Genomic DNA, 21,850 nt, shown 5'->3' with positions numbered 1-21,850 from the left:
CCATCAGTGAAAAGAGGCTCGGGCAGCTTTCGGAAGAAGGACTTGAGCAGGCTGCTGATCACATTGAGGTCTTGCCAGCGCTGGGGGAGGGGTCAGATGTCAGGCCACAGGCAGGCCCAGCCCGATGCCCATGCCTTCATGATCATTCACCCCAGAGCCCAATCAAGCCCACCAGGCCCTCCCTGGGACCCACTTAGACCAAGCTTTCTACTCATCAGGGTGGTGGAAGCAGAACTGAGACCCCAGCGAGGTCCTGTGCCCACACTCACACTTGGCCCCAGCCCCTCCTTGCTCCTGCCAGCCTGTGGGCTCCAACACCTCCCCATCCACAGAAAGTCCCAGGCACTGTGGGGACACGGTGAGTGGCAGTTGCCGCCTCCACTGGGCACCGTTTAAGCATGTGTGACCCAGCAGTCATTCATGCCGGCTCCTTCCTGTCTTGGGGCCCTCTGCATGTGCTGGTTCTCTCAACCAGAACTTTCCTCCCTGCCTCCACATGACTGGCTCCTCATCCACGCCTAAAAGTCGCTCTTCAGAAAGGCCTTCTCTGACCCTCATAGCTAAAGCAGCCACCTTCACCACTGCCTTGTTACCTGCACCCCAGCCCTGACTTTGTTTCCTTCGTGGCACTTAACCCAGTTTGTCATTATCTTCTGCTTTTGTTTCCGTGTCCATGTCTGTCTCCCCGCAGGACTGTAAGCTCCAGGAGGAGCCAGGATCCCGTCTGTCTCATTTCCCACTGTGCTCCTATCACCTAGCTAGGACAGTTAACCTGGTACTTACATGGCCCTAAATCAGTAGTTCTAACAGAAGGAGGCAATTTTGTCCCCAAAACTCCCACTCCACCCCCAGAAGACATTTGACAATGTCTGGAGCCATTTTGATTTTCCCAACTGGGAGGTGCCACTTGTGTCTAGTAGATAGAGGCCAGGGATGATGCCAAATTTCCTCCAATGCACAGGGAAACCCCACACAACAAATAATTGTTCTTCCCAAAATGTCCACTGAGGTTAAGAAACCCTACTCCAAAATAAATGGTGGTTGAGTACAAGAACGAACGGCCGGGTCGTTGTCCCTTCCGTCCACCAGGGGGCACCATCACCCCACAATGCAACCAAGTCAGGCACAGCCGCCTCACTGGGAACGGCTCAGAATAACTCAGGCCCAGAAAGCCACCTAATACCCCCAACAAAGAGACACAGCACAGCAGTACACACACTCAATACAATGGATCCTTAGCTTAATGCCAGACAATCCCATAAACAATACACTTCCCGCAGGCTCACCAGGGGTTAGATTCGTCCCCCACTACACTTACTCCCAGCACCACCCACAACAAATGATGCAATGATACCCAAGACAAAACAACACACCCAGTATACCTGGCACGCCCCCATCTGGCCCTGGCTTGGACCAGCTGCCTGCCAGCATGGCCTCCTCGCCCCTGGCTGAGGCCAAGCTGACCACACACCCACACACACCCAGTGCGGCTCCTGCCCACCCAACTCCGTTACCTCCTGGCCCTCAGGTGTGGGTTCCTCTCATCTCCCAGCTGCCAAACCCAAGGCCCTGGCCAGTGCTTCTTGGCTCCTCCAGAGTGAAGTGTCTGCCCTCACCCCAGCCTCACAGGCGGCCCTCTCCTTCTGCCCCACTCAGAGCGTGGCCCCTGCTGTTCTGCTGCCCACCCTTGGTTATCCCATGCCCCAGCTGCAGCAGGACCCATGCCACTCTCTAGTCCATGCTCAGTCTAGTACCTGTTTTATGTCCTCACCCCATGCAGGGGACTTTCCACACCCCAAATCCAATGGAGCCACTCCCTGAGACGGCCCCTCCCTTCCGCCTCTCCTCACGCTGCCCTATTCTCTGGTTTCTGCCAGGGGAAGATACCACCAGCCCCAGCTCAAATATGCAGCTCTTCCTCGCCCCTCCTTCCTCCCTCTCTTGCAGCCAACTCTTAGGGTTGCTCCCAACCCCTTCCCCCAGGACCACCAAGTCCTCCTGACCCTTAGCGCTTCCATAGATCAGTGACTTCTCCCCAGGCCCCTGCCCTCTCCATTTGTATCCATCGGGCATGAGCAGCAGCATTACTCTTTCTTGAACTTTGCTCTCACGATGCCTCCCCAGCTTAAGAACCATCAAAAGCTCCCTACTGTCCATCAGATCAAGGTCGAAGCCTTCAGTGAAGCCATCAAATGCCCTCTCTCTCCCCCCGGGGCCTCACCCTCCCCACCTCCAAGCCCAGGAGGTAGATCCACTCTCTGTCCTAACCCTCAAACCCTCCCCGGCCCTCACTGGGGTTTTGGAAAATGCCATCGTCTCACACCCAACAGCCTTCCTGTCCACCTGCCCCCTCCTATTCCTTCCTCCAACACTCAAACTCTCGAGCCACCACCTGCTCCAGCCTGAGCACCCTCTCCTTCCTCATCACAGTGTGGTCCCTGATGAGAGATCATCTTTTTCTCTTGTCTGCAATTTCACACACACTTGTCTCAGCTCCTCATTCTCCAAGGACAGGAAGACTCGTGCATTCCATGAGCCTTCACGTGTGTGACTCATGGGACATCGCTGCTCACATTCATGGTTTTCCAAAATATCTTTTTTACCAGAGCCCCTTTGGGCAAATAAAATTGTACATGAAAACCCAGTACAACAGACAGGGCAAGGCAGGGTCGCTCTAGCAAGGATAGGGGTCCTGACCTGCCCCTGGCCTCCCAAGGCCCCTCTGGGGAACCCTAGGACTCTGGGGAACACTATTTGAGAATCGCCGGCCCTTCTGGACACACTTAAGTGTGATTGCAGATCCCTTCACAGGCTGGTCTCATCTCGCCTGATCAGCCACTTCTCTTTCCATGTTGCAGCCACCCAAATTGCTGGCCATTCTAGAAAACATCATAGATTCCCCTTTTTCTAAGCCGGCACTTTGTAAACCATGGTCTGTAGGCAATATCCAGCCAGAGCCTGCTTTTGGATGGCCCTTGAGCTACGAATGGTTTTTACATTGTTAAAGTATTAGGAAGAGGAGGAGGAGGAAGAGAAGGGGGAAAGGCAACAGAGCAAACTACAGCAGAAAATGTATACTCTCTGCCCCCTACAGAGAAAGCTGGTTGACTCCTGGCAAACTTTCTGCACCTACACCACTGCGCAGGCCGTTCTGCTGCCTGATGCCCTTACCTGGCTTTCACCGGCTTTTGTTTAACTCTACTCATCCTAAACAACCAGACAAAACTGCTGTCTGTGAGCCTCTGCCTCAGAGCTCCCCAGGCCATGACTGCATTTACTTGTTCAGCTTCAGCCTGGGGTGATGCCCATCCCTGGGCTGGCCAGCAGGGGCAGGTCCCATCTTGCCCATCTTGGTGTTCTGGACCAATGCCAGGCATGTCACAGGGCACAATGCATGCAACACAATAGACCACAGAACTCTCCAAGTGGAGCACCACCCACACACCATCTCGGCCCCCCTTCCACAGACCCCCCAGCTTCACCCACCTCATCCTGCAGGTTGATGTCACCAGGCCCTCGGTTGAGTTGCTCCTGCAGGCTGGACACCACTGCATTGTTGCCGGGTACTCGGTAAATGCCTGTGGACTCCAGCCCTCGTGCCTCCACAATGCGACAGCATGCAGCCACGATTAAGGGGACGCGCTGGGGACACAGCAGAGGGGTGTTAGGTGGGACAGGGGCCAGAGGAGCTGGGGAGGCCAAGATGGGGACAGTGCAAGGGCCAGAGCTGCTGCCAGGAACCCTTGGGGGGAACAAAAGGCCCTTGCTGCCTCCAGTCTGGGAATGAGAAATGACACCAAAGCCTCGCCATGGTCTGAGAAGGAGCCGGGCTCAGCCTCAGCCCTGCTGCTCCCTCCCTAGGAGGCCCGGGGCAGGCGGGGGCCTTCCCGTCTCTAGGCTGTTTTCCCAGCTGTGTTTGTACAATGAGGTGGAGAGCTGGTTCCATGTCCCTTGCTGCTGTGACCCTCTGTGCCTCGGTCTCCCCCTGCCGGGCCTGCCCTGGTGTGTGGCAGAGACCCACCTGGTTCTCCGTGGCTGGCTGGCACTCCTCCAGCCTGACCCCAAACGCCCTTGGCGCAGCCTTCTTATTTTTTTTTATGATGTTGATGCCCCAGGGGGTTTTGGGGGCTGCAGCACTGTCATCTGAAGTGGGGGAGACAGAGAGAGCCAGAATGAGCCAGGGTGCCCAGGAGGGTCACACACATTCACTGCCACATTCACACATTTGGACGTATGGGGACTCCCTCAGAGAAGCAACCAGATGTCCAGGGCTAATGGGACACTGTATGGCAAGAGAGAAGGCCTGAAACGGAGGATGCTTACCCCAAGAGGCCCAGAGCAAGGCAAGGACTTCCGTGTGGCCTCATGGGCCAAAACTATAAGGCGGAAGCAGTAGAACTTTATTTCTTTAGAGACAGGGTGTAGTGCAGTGGTATGATCATAGCTCAATGCAGCCTCAAATTCCTGGGCTCAAGCAATCTTCCCTCCTCAGCCTCCTGAGTGGCTGGGACTATAAGCTCATACCACCATACCTGGCTAATTAAAAAAAATTTTTTTTGGCTGGGCACAGTGGCTTATGCTTGTAATCCCAGCACTTTGGGAGGCTGAGGCAGGTGGATCACATGAGGCCAGGAGTTCAAGACCAGCCTGGCCAACATGGCAAAACCCTGTTTCTACTAAAAATACAAAAATTAGCCAGGCATGGTGGTGCATGCCTGTAATCCCAGCTACTGGGGGGCTGAGGCACAAGAATCGCTTGAACGCAAGAGGTGGAGGTTGCAATGAGCTGAGATCATACCACTGCACTCCAGCCTGAGTGACAGAAAGACACTCTATCTCTAAATAAATAAATAAAATAAAAATAAAATATTTTCTAGGGATAGGGTTTTGCTATGTTGCCCAGGCTGGTCTCAAACTCCTGGCCTCAAGCAATCCTCCAGCCTCAGCCTCCCAAAATGCTGGGATTATAGGTGTCAGCCACCATACCTGCTGGCCCAAGGGAACAACTTTCTTCTTTTTTTTTTTTTTGAGACAGGGTCTCACTCTGTCACCCAGGCTGGAGTGCAGTAGTGTGATCTCGGCTCACTGCAACCTCCACCTCCCAGGCTCAAGTGTTTCTCATGTCTCGGCCTCCCAAGTAGCTGGGATTACAAGTGCCCACCACCACGCTCGGGTATTTTTTTTGTATTTTTAGTAGAGTTGGGGTTTTGCCATGTTGGCCAGGCTGGTCTTGAACTCCTGACCTCAGGTGATCCACCTGCCTTGGCCTCCCAAAGTGCTGGGATTACAGGTGTGAGCCACCGTGGCCAGCCAGGTAAGAACTTTCTAACAGTCAAAGGTGAGTGAATATGGGAAAGGTTGCTCTTGGAAAGGGTAGGCCTCTTATCCCTGAAGAGACACCAGCAGAGATTAGAGGACCACCCAGCAGGGATGTCAGGGAGGGGAATCAGGCTCCAGGCCCTTCCACCCCGAGACCCTGAGAGCCCCCAGACCCTCACAGGCATGCACACCCAGACAGACATAGCGGGTAACCCTGGCACACACTCAGGCACACACAAGTAGACACAGCCCAACACACACACATGCCCTCCCCTCCCCATGCTCCCTGCCCCCACACACCACCCTGTCTCAGTGACCACCTTCCTACCCTTGCTCCCTGCGGGCAGGTCCTGAGTCCTGAGGCCACGTGCCACACTCTGCTTGAGGAACTCAGACTTGAGGCCCCCCAGGCCACGAGAGCCTTTGGGGGAGGAATCAGCTTTGGGCCCAGAGCTATGGCTGTGCAGGAAAAAGGGGGAGAGGAGAGGTCTTCATTTGGGGTGGCCAAGCAGGCCACCCACCCTGGCCTCCCGCCCCTCAGGACCTCCCTTCCACCCTAAGGCAATGCCTCCATGCCTAACTGCAGCCTGGAGACCCTGGATCCCCCTTCCCCCAGTAGAGGGCGGCCCTGGAGGTGGGCCAGGAAGACATCCTTTGCCTTCAGCCACCCACCACCCCCACGGAGGGGACTGCTCCACGAGGGCTGGGCCTCACCTCACTTTGCGGTAATCATTAAGCTTCTTGCTGATCAGAGCTTGGTTGGCACAGCCGGGGTCCTGAAGCAGGAGAGGAGAGAGTGGACCGCGTCAGTGCCCACAGCCAGCCCACCCCAGGGCTCATCCCTGGCCCTGCTTCCCCTCTCGTCCACCTGCCAGGTGGACAGCCCAGACCCTGGAGTGAGAAAGACCAGGCCCGGACTCCCCAGCACCCTCTCACCAGCTGAGGCCTTGGGGAAGCCTCTTAGCCTCTCTGAGCCTCAGTCTCCTTGGTAATAAACATGGGGGGGCTAACAGGGAAGGCTTGGGGCCGGGTGCAGAATCATGCAGCACTCGCCACTATCCTGGCAGACGCTGAGCAGGCATGGAGGAGGTCCCCCAGGAGGGGCTGCTACTGCCATAGTGATGGTGACTTGGGACCACCCTGACCACGCCTTGTTGGGGACAGTCAAGCCAGGCCCCCAGAGGAAGAGGCCCAAATTCCAGGTGCCTTCCTCCCTGCAGTGGGGAAAGCTGTTCCCGGGAGAGCAGAGTGTGGTGGATGTGTCCTCAGCAAGAGGCCATGCACTACTGCCCCCTCCCACAGCCAGAGCGGGCCCAAGCCCACTGCCCTCTTGGCAGAGATCCCAGGCCCGGGACAGCCACATGACTTTGTGTGGGTGTCTCAAGGCACTTCTGTGCAGGTTCCTGGCCAAATAAGTAAACAGGGAGGAATCCCTACTCAGGCCCCTGGAGTGCAGCTATGGCTGACCGCAAGGGGCGCCATTAAAAAAAAATTCTTCGGCTGGCGCAGTGGCTCATGCCTGTAATCCCAGCACTTTGGGAGGCTGAGGCGGGAGGATCATGAGGTCAGGAGATCAAGACCATCTTGACTAACACAGTGAAACCCCGTCTCTATTAAAAAAAATTAGCTGGGCATGGTGGCACGTGCCTGTAGTCCCAGCTACTTGGGAGGCTGAGGCAGGAGAATCATTTGAACCTGGGAGGCAGAGGTTGCAGTGAGCCGAGATCACGCCATTGCACAGCCTGGGCGACAGAGCGAGACTCCGTCTCGGGAAAAAAAAAAAAAAAAAAAAAAATCTCCCCAAATCCCTGCCGAGGCCATTGGCTCCACCCCTGCCCACCTGTGGCCAAAGGCCAAGCCCCTCGGCCTCCTCACAAGGTCAATGTGCTCATTCCCCTGCAGATAAGCCAGCAGATAGGCCAGCCCAGTGCAGTTCTGGTGCCGGGATACTCATGCCCTAACACACTCCATAGGAGGCCCCTGCCTTCCTCGCCTCCTGAGAAAAGCTGAGACTGGCCTGGAGCTGACCACTCCACGCCAGAGCCTGCTCAAGGCGATCCTAACACAGTCATAATAATCCCTGTCATCATTAGGGTCGGTCAGGATGGTGACTGCCAGTCCCCACACCCGAGGACACCAGGTCCTCCGTGAGCCCTGCCCGTGCACCCTCCTCACTCCGAAACCTAGGGGGACACAATTGCGAGGTGCACTCCTGTCAGACCCCCGTTCTAGCAGAGGGAAGTGAGGCTCAGAGCGGACATCCCAGTTCCACAGCCGGTGAGAGGCCACTCCGCCCGCCCTCTGTGGCTCCTGGGCTGGCCGGGCCCTCACCTCGCCCTCGGCCCTGCTGTTCTCCCGGATCGCTCTGATCCAGCCCAGCATGTCATCCCGGTCCTCAGCCTGAAAGAGATATTCACAGAAGTCAGCGGTGGTCAGCCGGAACACGTGCCTCCTCTTGGTCTCGCTGTAGGAGATGTCCACGAGGCAGGAGCCGATGCAGACGGGCGCCGCCTCGTCCTCACCTGCGCCGGCCGCCGCAGCCCCCGCCGCCGCCGGCCCGGGCTCCCGCCGCTCCTTGCTCAGCGAGAGCGAGCGCGCCCGCAGCGCGGCGTACACCCGCTTCCACTGGCGCAGGCCGCTGCCCGCTTTCTGCAGGGAGACACGGGGTTGGGGGAGACAGGAGTGGTGAGAGGCCAGTCCTGCCCACCGCTCTCAGAGTAGCAGACAGAGGACAGCCGGGGGATGGACCCCACACTGCCTACCAGGAGCCCCCTACTCCACCCGGCTGGACCTGGGCAGCCTCCTGCCCACAGCCCACCAATGCTTTCTCAGCCCCTCACCTGCCTGGACATCCCTACCCATCACCCGCAAGCTCCCCAGCAGACCCCAACCCTTTCCCCCTCTAAACACCAGCATCAACACTCACCGGGTGGTGGCAATGCTCAGACACCCAGCATGGCCCTCCATACCTAAAATCCTCGGGAAGCCATTCCCAGCCCATGCCCCTCCCCATGCTGCCCCCCACCCCAGCAAAGCTGCTCAGAAGCTGTCCGCATTCTCAGAGGGTTGTTCTCCCCACTTTTCTGCCGCCCACCCAAGAGTTCACTTGCCCAGAAGCTCCTCTCAGGGACATCCTGAACCGCCATGTGGCCAAAGCCAGTGGCTGCTTCTCCCCCACTTGTCTTAACCCCTCAGCAGCATCTGACACAGCTAGCCCCTCCATCCCTCTCCAGATCCTGTCTCAGCACCTGAGACCCCACGTTCCCGGCTTTCTTCCTAATCCCACTGGCTCCTTCCTAGTCTTTTCTACTTCCCCTCCCCCACCCTCTACACCTGTAGTTAAACAGCCAGAAGACTCGTCCCCAGGGGACATTTGTGTGGAGGAAGCTGCAGGGTGTGCTATGGCATCTGAGGGACGCTGCTAAACATTGCACAATACACAGGACAGCCTCCCCCAACAAGGAATTATCTGGCCCAAAATGTCAGCAGAGCTGAGGGTAACAGACCCCGCCCTAAAGAAGGCGGAGCTCCAGAACTTTGTCCTGACTCTCCTCTCCTCTCCCTGCACACCGCCCTCAAGGATGTCATCTGTGCCGTGCCTTTAAACCAGGTCCATCTGCTGATGACCACTCCCGAGCCCAGCATCTCCCCCAGCCACAGCCTGGGACCCCCACCCTGCTCAGTGTCTTCATTTGCGGATCCCATGGGCACTTTGCACAATACTTGCCAGGCCATGTGATTTCTTACCATCAAACCTCTTCTCCACCCTCTACCCCCATCTTTTCCAGCCCAGTCAATCCCCCCAGTTGCCCAGAAACCTGGGAGCTACTCTTGACTCCTCCCTTTTCCTCGCCCTTGACATCCCATCCATCAGGAAGTCACAACTGTTCTGCCTCCAAAACATCCCGTCTCTGTCTTTCCTGCCACCACCCGGTCCACACCATCAACGCCTCTTGCCTGGAGGACACACAGACCTTCCCGGTCTCCACTCTTGCTCCTGCAATAATTCTCCAGCAGCAGCTGCAGCGATCATGTTGGAATGAAAAGGAAATCACATCTCTCCGCTGCTCAGGATCCTCTCAAGAGATCCCATTGCCCTCAGAATCGAATCTAAGGTCTCCTGTGGTCTGTCCCTGCCTCTCCTCAAATTCATCTTCACACCTTTCTCACTATGTCAAGCCAGGGGGCCCTTGCAGGTGAGCGAGCCAAGCCTTTCCTTTCTCAGGGCCTCTCTGCTTGCTGTTCCTTCTGCCTAAGCCCCCCTCCCTCACTTCTATATGTGACTGCTTCCTTCTTCCCCTTCAGATCTGAGCTCCATCATCACCAACATCACCTCCTCAGCGAGGCCTTCTCTGACCATATTTTTCCCTCAGTGCAGCCCCCCCTTCTGATCAGCTTGATCCTTTCCAAGAGCTTACTGCAGCCTCAGACTATCCTGGGGACAGGGAGCTTGTCCATCCTCTCATTTCCATATCCCAGGGCCTACAGCTGCATGCAAGGGCTCATCAATATTTGCTGAATAAATGAATTAATGATCCTTGGAGCACCCTGAGGGCAGGAGATCCATCTCCCATCAGACCTAGAGCTCCTCTCCACTGGCTGGTGGCTCCACATCCAGCACAGGCCTTGGCCCTCCGAACAAACCAGGCAAGAAGACCCCGTGGCTGGCAGATGGGCACAGCCCACATCTGGCCTCCACCATCGTGTGGATCCTGAGCTGTGAGCCCTGCTCATCACAGAACTGCTGGACGGGGACAGGGATATTCAGAGTAGGAGATAGCAGAGCCCTCCAGGGAGAAAGTTAATGTGACAGTGAGGTGGTGACAAGGGTACCTCTTTGAGGCTAAACCAGCGGGATGACCTGGGACAAGTCAACCGTGCTCCCAGGCCTCAGTGTCTCCAGTTGGTAAATAAGTAAGGTAGTTGGTCACCAAGGCTGCATGCAGCTCCCATGCTGGGGCTGAGGCTGCGGGGACAAGTCACTGTCCCTTTCCCTCCTCTGTCTGACAGTCCATGTCTCTGAAAGAGGCTGGGGCTGGGAGGGAGCACGGAGAGGGTGCCCACGGCCTGGGTGGACGAAGGGCCTGAGGCTGACTTGAAGACTCTCCTCCAATGTCCAAGCCACAGCACCAAGGCAGCGAGCGACATCGGGTTTTGGCCAGCAAGGGAGTGGAGGCATGGTCCTCCAGAACTGGTCAGTGAGCAGTAAGGGGCCAGCTCCTGTCCCTGAACTGGGCTCAGGGCCCCCAGGAGCTGCGGGTCAGGCTCCCCGGCAGGGGGAGCCAGCCAAGTTCGCAAGGACCCTTCCTGTGGCTCACATGTTAGACTGGAAGGGCTGGCCCGCATGTGGCTCTCCTCGCACAGTGCGCATGGCTGGTCCCTCCCTGCCTCATGGCTCCCACACCACGTGTCGCTGCCAACTTGCTGGCTCTTTTTGGTCTCTGTCAGCCTCCCCTGCCACGCTCCCCTCGCCCCCCACCCCCACTTCTCTCAAGGCTCAGCCGGGTCTCTTGCCTTTTTCCTTCAAGCTCATGCACAGAGGCACAGGTAACTGGTCGGTGCTGACAGACAAAGGCCAGGCCTCCCTCTAGTGCCACGCCCTCAGAGCCTTTGTCTCCAGGACACCTCCACTGGGGTCTGTCCCAGGGCCCTCAGACTCACACAGCCTCAGTGGAGCCCCTTGGCTTCCTCTCCCCAAACCTGCTCCTCCAGTGTGCCATTGCCAGGGAGGGTCCCACCACCCACTACCCTCCCTCAGCCCAAGCCAGGAATCCAGGAACCTTATTGCCTCCTCCTCCTTTCGTACCTCCCAGCAGCTGGCAAGACCTGGCCCTCCTTCCCCTGGAATCTCTCTCTACAGGGTCTGCTCCACCCGGCCCCACACCACCGCCTTGGTCAGGGCCCCCAGACTCACTCACCTGGACAACGGCAATGGGATTGGCTCCTCCTGTCACAGACACAACCCCAGTCTCCAGGCATCCCCAGCCCACATTTAAAACCCTAGACAGAGCCGGGCGTGGTGGCTCACGCCTGTAATCCCAGCACTTTGGGAGGCCGAGGCAGGCAGATCACTTGAGGTCACGAGTTTGAGACCAGCCTGGCCAACATAGTGAAACCCAGTCTCTACTAAACTACAAAAATTAGCCGGGCGTGGTAGCAGGCACCTGTAGTCCTAGCTACTCAGGAGGCTGAGGCTCGAGAATTGCTTGAACCCGGGGGACGGAGGTTGCAGTGAGCCAAGATCGTACCACTGCACTCCAGCCTGGGCGACACAGTGAAACTCCATCTCAAAAATAGATAAAATAAAATAAGATAGGCCAGGCATGGTGGCTCAAGCCTGTAATCCCAGCACTTTGGGAGGCCGAGACGGGCGGATCACGAGGTCAGGAGATCGAGACCATTCTGGCTAACACGGTGAAACCCTGTCTCTACTAAAAAAATACAAAAAACTAGCCGGGCATGGTGGCAGGCACCTGTAGTCCCAGCTACTCGGGAGGCTAAGGCAGAAGAATGGCATAAACCCGGGAGGCAGAGCTTGCAGTGAGCTGAGATCCGGCCACTGCACTCCAGCTTGGGCGACAGAGTGAGACTGTCTCAAAAAAAATAAATAAAACAAAACAAAACAAAACAAAACAATAAAACCCTGGACAGGCTCTTCCTGGGTATCGAGGCCCCACACTCTGGGCAGGTGCCCAGTTCCCCAGCTCATCTTCCACCTCTCACCCTGGCTCCCAGCACACCTCTCCCACCTCTCCCCAAGACCTTCTAAGGAGACATCTTCCCTGTCAGGCCCCTCCATTGTCTCCCAGTTTTGTGGCTTCTCATCCCTTTCGTGTCTCAGTCTCTGGACACCTCCCTACCCAGGTCCACCTGCCCCTGCACCCCAGTGTCATAGCAGTCTGTGCACTTGGAACCATGATGCCACATGCATTCTCTCTGCTTGACAGGAGCGACAGGAGCCCCAGGAGGGCAGGGCTGCCCTGGCTCCCTCACCACTAACTCCCCAGAACCTCCACAGAGGCTCCCAAGCAGGGAGGCCTTAGTCATTCTCCACAGAGGAGCACCAGTCCTGCCTGGACTTCACCCTCACTTAATCCACAGCAGCCCTTGGGGTAGGATAATATTGTTCCCGTCGTACAGATCAGAAAGTGGGGGCTCAGGGAAGGTAAGTGGGGTGCCCAAAGCCATGTGCTTGATATATGGCCAGACAGGAATTCAAAGTCTGTCTGCTTCAAAGCTTATGTTCTTTCCAGGGGCCCCCAAGACCTCAGAAGGCAGGGTAGAAAATTCAAATAGCAGTAAGTGGGCCAGGTACAGTAGCTCATGCCTGTAATCCCAGCACTTTGGGAGGCCGAGACAGACGGATCATTTGAGATCAGGAGTTCGAGACCAGCCTGACCAACATGGTGAAACTCTGTCTCTACTAAAACAATACCAAAAAAAAAAAAAAAATAGCCAGGTTTGGTGGTGAGTGCCTGAAGCTGGAGGCTGAAGCTGGAGAATTGCTTGAACCTGGGATGCAGAGGTTGCTGTGAGCCGAAATCGTGCCACTGCACTCCAGCCTGGGCAACACAGCGAGACTTCATCTCAAAAAAGGAAAACAAATAGCAGTAAGCAGAAGTACAGCAGCTCCAAGTGCCGGGCACTGGGTAAACCCTTTACTTAGATCATCTCATTTAATCCTTAGCAATAGGCTTATGAGCTAGGGATTACTGTTAGCTCCACTTACAGACGAGGACACTGAGTCACGGCCAGGTGACTCACCAAGGCTCTCAGAGCAATGGGTGATGCAGTCAAGAGTCAAACCCAGGTTCATCCTAATCGCCGGGAGGGAAGGCAGTGGTCCCTCCTCCCACTTCTCCAGCCCACAGCGCAGCCTGGGCCAGGGTTTGCGCCCCCTGGTTCCAGTGGCCCTGCCCTTCTCCTCTCAGGGTCCTGCTGGTTCCCTCCCAGGCCCTCCCCATCTACTCCCCGAAGCCCCCTTCGCCTCTCACCTGGATCTCCATGGTGGCTCCTAACTGGTCTTCTTGCCTCCAGCGTGGCCCCTCCCTAACTCACTCCCAGAGAGCCAAATGGACATTTTAAAGCTGTAACTCCCTTGGCAAAAGCCCCCAAGAGTTTTGGTTGCCCTTAGGATGAACACTAAGCCCTTTGCTGGCCTGCCTGCCTTCTTCTTGGGCCTTAGCTCTCCTACGGAAATCACCCCAGCCTTGCTCCTTGTTTTCCATGAGCCCCAGTGGTCATCTTCAGGATGGCCTGTCAAGCCAGGGCCACTATGGGATGATTTCGCCAGAATTCCAAGTACGACTTTATCAGATCCATCCCACAGCAAAATCCACCTCTTTTGTTAACTTCTTTTACATAAGTTCTTCAAATCCCCCTGCCAGGAAGTTCTTCCTAGCATCTAACCTCCATCCTTCATGGCACAACCTACACTGGTTCTTTCTGGCTCCAGAGGCTGTCAGGGTAGGCCTAGGAGAAGCTGGAGGGTTCAGCTTCCACCTCATTCCTCCACCCATCTTACCTTCCCCTTTTTGGTGAGAATCTGCTTATAATACAACCAGCCTTCTCTCCTGATATCACTGAAGGTTGCATCTGAGAGGTCAGAGGTTGAGTGTCGCTTAGAAGGAGCGTCAGCATCTTCAGAGGTGCCCCAGCTATCCAAGGACTGCAGGGAGACAACAGAGGACAATTTAGGGTGGCTCCCACAATGCCAGCATCTCAGGAACCCCATGGACCACTTGCGGCCGCACAGACCTGGTATATGTCTGTGCTACACCCCGATGTGCTGTGTGACCTCTTGGGCGTTGCTTGTCCTCTCTGGACCACTTGTGTTGAGGTCATGAGAAATACATAAAGGAGAAGCCAGAAAGGAGGAAAGGCTATGACCTACCAGCAGACCACATGCCTCACCACGCTAGAGGAGCCAATCCGGAGCCTCCTGTAACTTTATAGACTTAGAAGAATTAAGGAAATGGAGGAAGTGATCATGTCAATGAGGAGTTAAATAAACAGGGGAAGTGGGAACATCAACAAAGGCTGAGTGAGTGGAGCAGGTAGTCATGTCCACAAGGAGTTAAACAGAGGAAGTGACAGTGTCAACAGGACTCCAGCCGCAGAGGGTGCAAGTCAAGCGAGAGTTAAGTAAGCAGAAGAAGTGATAAGAAATAAACTAGGTACCAACATCATCGGGGTGTTCAACCAACCAATGAGACAGAGGGCTTGACGTCAAGATGGCTTTTCCAGTCCATCTATAATAAAAAACAGCCGGGGAAAGGTGCGGCGGGCATGGTGGCTTATGCCTATAATCCCAGCACTTTGGGAGGCTGAGGCGGGCAGATCACTTGAGGTCAGGAGTTCAAGACTGGCCTGGCCAACATGGTAAAACCCCATCTCTACTACAAACACAAAAATTAGCCAGGTGTGGTGGAGCATGCCTGTAATCCCAGCTACTTGGGAGGCTGAGGCACAAGAATCGGTTGAACCCAGAAGGCAGACGTTGCAGTGAGCTGAGATAGTGCCACTGCACTCTAGCCTGGGCAATAGAGTGAGATTCCATCTAAAAAAAAAAAAAAAAATCACGCATAAAAAATATATATATGATTTTAAAAACAACAATACGTCCAGGTGTGATGGCTTATGCCCGTACTCCCAGCATTTTGGGAGATGATCACTTGAGGCTGGGCGCAGTGGCTCCCACCTGTAATCCCAGCACTTTGGGAGGCGGAGGTGGGTGGATCACCTGAGGTCAGGAGTTCGAGACCAGCCTGGCCAACATGGAGAAACCCCATCTCCACTAAAAATACAAAAATTACCCGGGCATGGTGCTACATGTCTGTAATCCCAGCTGCTCAGGAGGCTGAGGCAGGAGAATAGCTTGAACCCGGGAGATGGAGGTTGCAGTGAGCAAAGATCATGCCGTTGCACTCCAGCCTGGGCAACAGAGTGAAACTCTGTCTCAAAACAAACAAACAAACAGCTGGGGCTATCACAGGCCTGATCCTACCTCCCCAAGTGCTGAGGCTGGGAACTCCACCTGTCCACCAATCTCAACCCTGTATTCCAGCCACACCTTTCCAGTGTCCACCCCCGACCCCGTCCCATGAAGACAAGACGAGATGCAAATACTGAGTGAGGGTAGTAAAGGAAACAAATGAAGCCCCAAATATAAGCTCGGGGAGCTTCTATTCTAGCTGGGAAGCCAGGCAGGGAGGAAGGGAAACACCAATTGTACATGAGGCGTGCTGAGGAGGAAAACATAGAGTAGCGAAGGGAGGCGTGAAATGTCAGTGGAGGCTGGAATTTCAGGGAAGACCTAAAAAGCCGTGAAGACAGTGGAGAAGTGAGTCATGTGGCTATGGGGGATGGGTCTGGAAAGAGGCAGTCCAGACAGAGGCCCCTGGGTGGGGCTGCGTGGTGTCATTCAGGGATGCTAGGGCCCACAGAAGAGGGCGAGTCCCGCGGTGGACACGAGGGTGAGGGGTGCAGGGAGGAGGGGGAAGGCAGGAGCTGGAGCAGGAACCCCCATGCCAAGGCTGTGGCCCCACCTCCCCAACACCCTCTCTCCCCGCACCCTCGCTCCTGTGCACACACACACTTGCAGCTCACCCCGTCGGTGAAGAAGCTCCGGAGCATCCGCAGGCTGGGTATGCGGTTTGGCAGGCGCCTGGGAAGCGAGGGTCAAGGGTGAGGGATGTGGGCAGCAGAGCTGGGACCTCACTATCTCGTCACCCACCAAAACCCAAGGCCCAGAGGCCTTCCAGTAGGGGAGGCACACTGTCCCCTGCATAGAGGACCCCAGGGCCAAGAGCCCTGCCCCAGAGCAGCTGGCCAGGGTGGCTGTGGCCACCCCACCCCATGTCCAGACAGCGCCTCACCGCAGAACTCGGCCCTCGTCGCGGAAGGTGTTGAGCCCATCATCGCAGGACTTGGAGCGCTCCGTGGTGATGGCCAGCAGGTAGGAGGAGCGGCGGCCAGCCTTGATGCTACCTGCAAAGCCACCCGTGTCGGGCCTCAGGGTCAGTGGGGCAGCAGGTCAGGGGTTTCCCAGAGCCCTCCCTTCTGGGCAGGGGCAGGAGGTGACTCTCCCAAGGGGCCCCAGGAGGAGCAGAAACCAGAGGAAGAGGCCAGACATCAAGCAGCAGGCCCAACAGAAATCCCTGGGACTGGGCAGCGGGGGAGAGGGTGGGGCTGGGGGTGTGGGGAGTGCTCACTGCAGTCCTGCGAGTAATGGCGTCCGAGGGTGAAGGTGAAGGTCGGGGAGGATGGGCTGGTGCCCAGGACAGGGGCCGAGTTCATGGCACTGGAGACCACAGCAGAGGCAGGGACATGCTTGGCTTGGAGGTCAATGCTGGGGCTGGTGGGCTCATCTGTGCACGTGAAGGGAGAGAGGTGTGAAGGCGGCAGAGAGCGGAGCCTGCCTGCCCCACCCCAGCCTTGCCAGCCCCTGTGCCACTCGCCTCCAGGCTCAAACACATCTCAAAGGGTCCTGCTGGCAACATGCCCACTGCCAAGCGTGACTGGCCCACTGTCCAGACTGTGGCCGTGGAATCCTTCCCCTCAGGAGTGGGGCTGAGCCACCCTCCTTAGACCAGGCTCTTGAGGACAGAGCCAATATTCCCCCATCAGACTGGGAGCCTCTTGAGGGCAGGAACAGTGTCTCCACCATCAGACTGAGGGCACTCAGAAAGAATGAACTGTGTCTCCTCTCTCAGACCAAGAGCCTTCTGAGGGCAGGGGCAGTGTCTTCCCCATCAGACTGAGAGCTTCCTAAGGTAAGGGCTCCCCCATCAGTTGGGGCTCCTCAAGGGGAGAGATTACATCTCCCCCTCAGACAGAGTGTGCTCTGGAAGAAGAGACTGCCTCTCCTGGCCACAGCCTAGAGCCTTCCTTACTCACAGAAGGGGCTGTGTCTCTGCTCTACTGAAGGCTGGCTGGGGGAGCCAGGGCTGTGTCTTCCCCCCGCCCCAGGCCTCCGCCCTCTCACTGTCTGGTAGGGTGAGCTCACCTCCCATCTCCCGCCATCCCTCTCCATTACCCTGCATCTTGCTCTTTCTCCCTAGCCCCGTCTATCCTGCTCCCTCCTGGGCGTCTCATATTCAACAGTCCTGAACTTTCTCCCCCTCTCACTCCCAACACGGGGATGAGGCACCATCTCCAAGACTGGCCAGAAACCTGGGCATCACCCAGCCGCTCTACTCTCTTGCCTCTCCCTCTCCTGCATCCAGTCGAAGGCAAGGCAAGCCTTAGAGGGTTCCCAATGCTTTCAAAAGCCAACCCCAGTGACTGATGAGACCCTTGGGCTTGAAAGGGTCCTTACAACCCAGAAGGGGGGTCCTGCCTCTCACTTAAGGGTCTTTGCATATTATATTTCCTCTCCTTGAATATTCTTCCCCTGATGAACTCTTTCTCATCCTTCAAGTCTTAGCCCAAATGTCCTTTCTCCAAGATTCTCACCACAGCCCTTCTCCGAGCCCTTCTCCTTAAGCTCCCTGTCTCACCACATGCCCATCCCAACGGATTGTTCCTGCCTGTCCACCACCCTCTGCTGGACCATCCAGTCCAGGAGAACATGGAGCCACACACAGGGCCTAACACAAATATCTGGTGAGTGGATGGAGGGATGGAGGGTGGATGGAAGGGACAAAGAGGGAAAGATACAAAGGGAGGATGGAAGGAAGAGTCGAAAGAAAGAAAGATGGATGAATGGTTGGAAGAAAGGATGGAACAAATGAATGAACAAAAGAAGGTGAGAGAGAAGAAAATAAAGAAGGAAGAATAGATGGATGGATGGATGAATGGATGGATGGAACAAATGAATGAACAAAGGAGGGGGAGGGGAAGGAAAGAAGGAAGGAAGAACAGATGATGGATGGATGGATGGATGGATGGATGGATGGATGGATGGAGAGAGGAAGAAAAGAGTGTATGGAAAGATGCTGGAAGGATAAATGAATGAGAGGTAGGATAGAAGAAAGGATGACAGAGAACAGAAGGAAAGATGGAAGAATAGATGGATGGATGGATGAACAGATGAATGAATTGACAGAGAAAAAAGATGATCCCACTAGCACCCAGCCGAGTTCTGCCCATGATAGACAGGCAGATGGGGTACAGCAGGACACAGAAAGCCAACAGCCAAGTCCCCCAGGACAGCCACATGTGCCATCACTCACCAATAAAGGGGATGGAAGCCAGAGAGTCTTCAGTGGCGGCCAAAGGGGCCACCTTCCTGCCCAGGCGTTCCCCTCGCCCATTGGCCTCTGGCTCTGGGGACTCGTCACCAAATCCAAGGTTCATCTGTCTTGCGGGGGTCAGCTGAACCTTGCGGCCCGTCGGGGGCTTCTGCCTCAGGACCACCTCATCGCGGCGATCCTCCACAGGAGGCTCCAGGGCCCGGGTGCTGGGTTCCGGCCGTACAGCCCTGGGTGGCTCAGAGGCCTCTGGTGGGAACGGTGCAGGTGACTGGGCCAGGTTGAAGGTAGGCAGCCCCCCAAAGGGTGAGTCCCGGAAGGAGAGTGCATGCAGGAGGCCGGTCCGGCGCTGGAATGATGGGCTGTAGCTCCGGTAGCCGATGTACCCGAGGTCATCCAGGCCCTGCAGGCCAGGCGGGGGCGGGGCCTGGCGCCCTGGCAGGTCCCGAGTTGGGCAGACGGGGGTGCGGGCAGACGAACGCTGGGAAGCCCAGCCACACCGCTCAAAGCGGGGTGACACCAGGGCCCCCGGCCCCAGTGCCTCGGCAGAACGGGTGGCCCGGCTCAAGTAGTCATCTGAGCGAGCTCGGTGCCAGCCCTCCTGGCCCAGCTGGCTCAAGGCATCCTGGGAGGTGGAGCAGGGCCACGGGCGGGGGGCAGCCACCTCCTCCAACCGGTCCTGGGAGGCGCTGCGGGCCCGGGGGGCCATGGCTGGGCACCGTCTCTCCCCCGCCCTGCGGGGTACCTGGTTTGACAGCCAGTGTGACAAGGCCTGCTGGCACTCCAGTCTGCTGGGGGGCACCCGGCTGCCAGGCTCCGGGAAGGCACGGGGCGTCCGGGGCTCTGAGGTGAGGTGGGGGAAGGCACCAGGGCTGGGGCGGGGCTGGCTCATCCCCAAGGAAGAGTTGTCTGGGTGGGCACGGGCAGCAGGTGGCACGCAGAGCCCCGGGTCACTCCAGGCAGCAGGACTCCGGGGGTCACTGGGCAGTGCTGAGGTGGGCTCAGGCACCATAGTGGCCCTGGTGGAGGCCCGGGCCGGAGGGGCGTAGGTCTTGCGGGGGTAGCAGATGGGGGGTGGCTCTGGGATGCTGCGGGCCTCTCCAGAATACGGCTCGTTCCCTTTCAGGTAGGCATCCTGGGAGTAGGCCTGGCCGGAGACACAGACAGATGAGCGGGGCCAGACAAGTCCCACGGGGTAGGGGCATGGCAGCCCGAGGAGGTCAAGGAGCCCAGGAGGGGAATGAAGGGAGAGGACCAAGCGGTGGGGGGAACGAGGGGGCGGCACAAGTGGGTGGGGGTGGAAGGGCATGTCCAGGGAGAGAACAAAGAAGAAGCAAGAAGCCTTTGAGACACGAGCAAACTCCAGCAAAAGTGGGATTTCGCTAAGACTATGACAAGGACTGCCTTAGCCACAAACATTCCAGCATCTGTTTCCTGGGGTCCTCCCCCAGTCCTGGCCTCCACCGCCTGCCTGCGCCTTATGTCCACCAATGCCCAGAGCTCCTCGGGTGGAGCCGGGAAACCCCACAGAGACCAGTCAAGGTGGCAGATGAGAGAAGAAAGCCGGCTAGGGGTGTGTCCGGGTGGGGCAGAGTCTGGCAGAGCCCAGCTGTCCCTCCATCCCCGGGAATGGGGAGCTGGCTCCTGAGCCACAGGGGTGAGGAGGAGTTTGCCCACCTCCTGCCAGGCTTGAAGGAAGGGCCTTGAGCCACCTTCTGCCACCCCTGGGCCTGGAATTTGGCACTGGGAGCTGAGGCTGACGCTGCATTGCTAAGGAGTGACAGGGCCAGCGCCCAGGCCCAGCCAAAAAAGGAGTCAGCTCCCAGGGACAGCGGCCTTGTGGCCTGGGCCCAGCCTGGCCCCTGCTGAGGTGTCCAGGAGCCTAACTCAGGCCAAAGAACCAAAGGGTGGGAGGGTAAAACCAAACAGACACACACACCAACTACGAGGAGACACCGGAAGATACACACCCAGAGACACACTCACACACACACACAGTAAAACACAATGAAACACACACAAATAACTACACCTCCAGTCCCAGGCACAAACATCATGTGATGAGGACAAGCTAAACCACACCCCCGCACACTCAGCCCCTCCAGCTGGCACAGGGGCCAGCACACACATACCTCTCCCTCCTGCCATCCCGCCGTCTCCCCAGGCTCCCGGCATCATCACAGCGGCGGCAGCATCCCAGCCCGCCTCTGCCCGCCCCCAGCTCTGGCTAACCCCCCCAGTGACCACTGCGTCACCCTGGCCAGGGCCTCCGGTCCCCCTCTGTCTGCCCTCCCTGCGGCTCCCCCTCACCCCCACCCGGCTCTCTCTCGGCTGGCTGGCGGGAGGAGGAGGGAGGAGAGGATGGGTGTGGAGGGGCCTCGCCGCGTCGGTGGTGGCGTCAGCAGCTGCCGAGGCCCGATTGGCCTCCAGCCTTGGCTCCCAACCACAGGAATGCCTGGGCCCCACCCTCCGGCTGGCGGAGATGCGGGGACCAGTGGAGGCCCCCAGATGCTGACATCTGGGGCTGCCAGCCCACCCCAGCCTGGGCAGAAGAACTGGAGGCTGCTGCCCTTCCCACTCCTTGCCCCTGCCAGTTGGAGAGAGTGGGGGACATCCTAGGGTCCCGCCCTGTCACTTCCCCATAGCTGGCCTCGCCTCAGCCTGGGGGAGCTGTACAGGAAGGGCCTTGAGACTTGGGGTGAGCAGTCTATCTCAGAGCCCCCCTTCCTTCCTTCCTCTCCCCAGAAAGAGCAAGGGGACAATCGAGGTCAGGGGTGGAGGTTTCCAGAGGGGCATCGTGCTAGGCATGGCACTGTGATTACAGTGATTACGAGAGTGCGTCCAAAGCAGAAGCCAGCACAGGGGCTCCCAGGGCCTCCCCGGGGACAGTGACATCAGGGGCAAGTAAGCCGCCATCTGGCTGGGACCCATGAGACCAGGGAGGTGGGCACTGGGCAGAGAGGACCGCCCGGGGCTCCGGGCACAAAGAGGCAGTGTGTAAGTGTGGGCGTGTGTGTGAAAGGGCACGCTTGGGAGTGCAGGGCCTGCTTCGTGCAGTGTCTGGGCCACGCTCTCTGTGTGGCAGGCTACATGCTATCTTCTAGGTATGCTGAGGTGACGAACGTATAAATTTGGAGTCCTGTAACACGGGTGGACACATGCGCTGAGATGGGCAGGAGGATGCTGTGGTGTTTGCGGGCATACATGTTGTGAAAGTGGGGCGTGGATGTGTAGTTGTGGAGAGGTCCGAGTATGCGAGGTACTATGCTGTTTGTACTACAGGGAGCCAAGGGGCTGGTGAGTGTTTCATGTTTTAATGTTTGTGGGTGTGTGTTGTG

The 21,850-nt window shown here is 57.3% G+C and overlaps 1 protein-coding gene across 1 annotated transcript in view; it reads right to left on the bottom strand.

Annotated features, from left to right (window-relative positions):
- The window catches only part of ARHGAP23 (Rho GTPase activating protein 23), an 85,764-nt gene that overhangs the window by 26,271 nt on the left and 37,643 nt on the right, over nt 1–21,850 (bottom strand). The window contains exons 7-17 of the mRNA XM_025361813.1: nt 18,495–19,659; nt 16,533–16,688; nt 16,197–16,308; nt 15,928–15,985; nt 13,844–13,987; nt 7,651–7,968; nt 6,034–6,095; nt 5,648–5,778; nt 4,022–4,143; nt 3,487–3,642; nt 2–80 (exon numbers count right to left, since the gene is read on the bottom strand). Of these exons, the coding sequence (XP_025217598.1) occupies nt 2–80; nt 3,487–3,642; nt 4,022–4,143; nt 5,648–5,778; nt 6,034–6,095; nt 7,651–7,968; nt 13,844–13,987; nt 15,928–15,985; nt 16,197–16,308; nt 16,533–16,688; nt 18,495–19,659 (2,503 nt within the window). The remainder of the gene's footprint in view (nt 1; nt 81–3,486; nt 3,643–4,021; nt 4,144–5,647; nt 5,779–6,033; nt 6,096–7,650; nt 7,969–13,843; nt 13,988–15,927; nt 15,986–16,196; nt 16,309–16,532; nt 16,689–18,494; nt 19,660–21,850) is intronic.

Source organism: Theropithecus gelada, chromosome 16 (assembly GCF_003255815.1).
Source record: "Theropithecus gelada isolate Dixy chromosome 16, Tgel_1.0, whole genome shotgun sequence".
NCBI lineage: Eukaryota > Metazoa > Chordata > Mammalia > Primates > Cercopithecidae > Theropithecus > Theropithecus gelada.
This window is presented reverse-complemented; position numbering and strand designations above follow the sequence as displayed.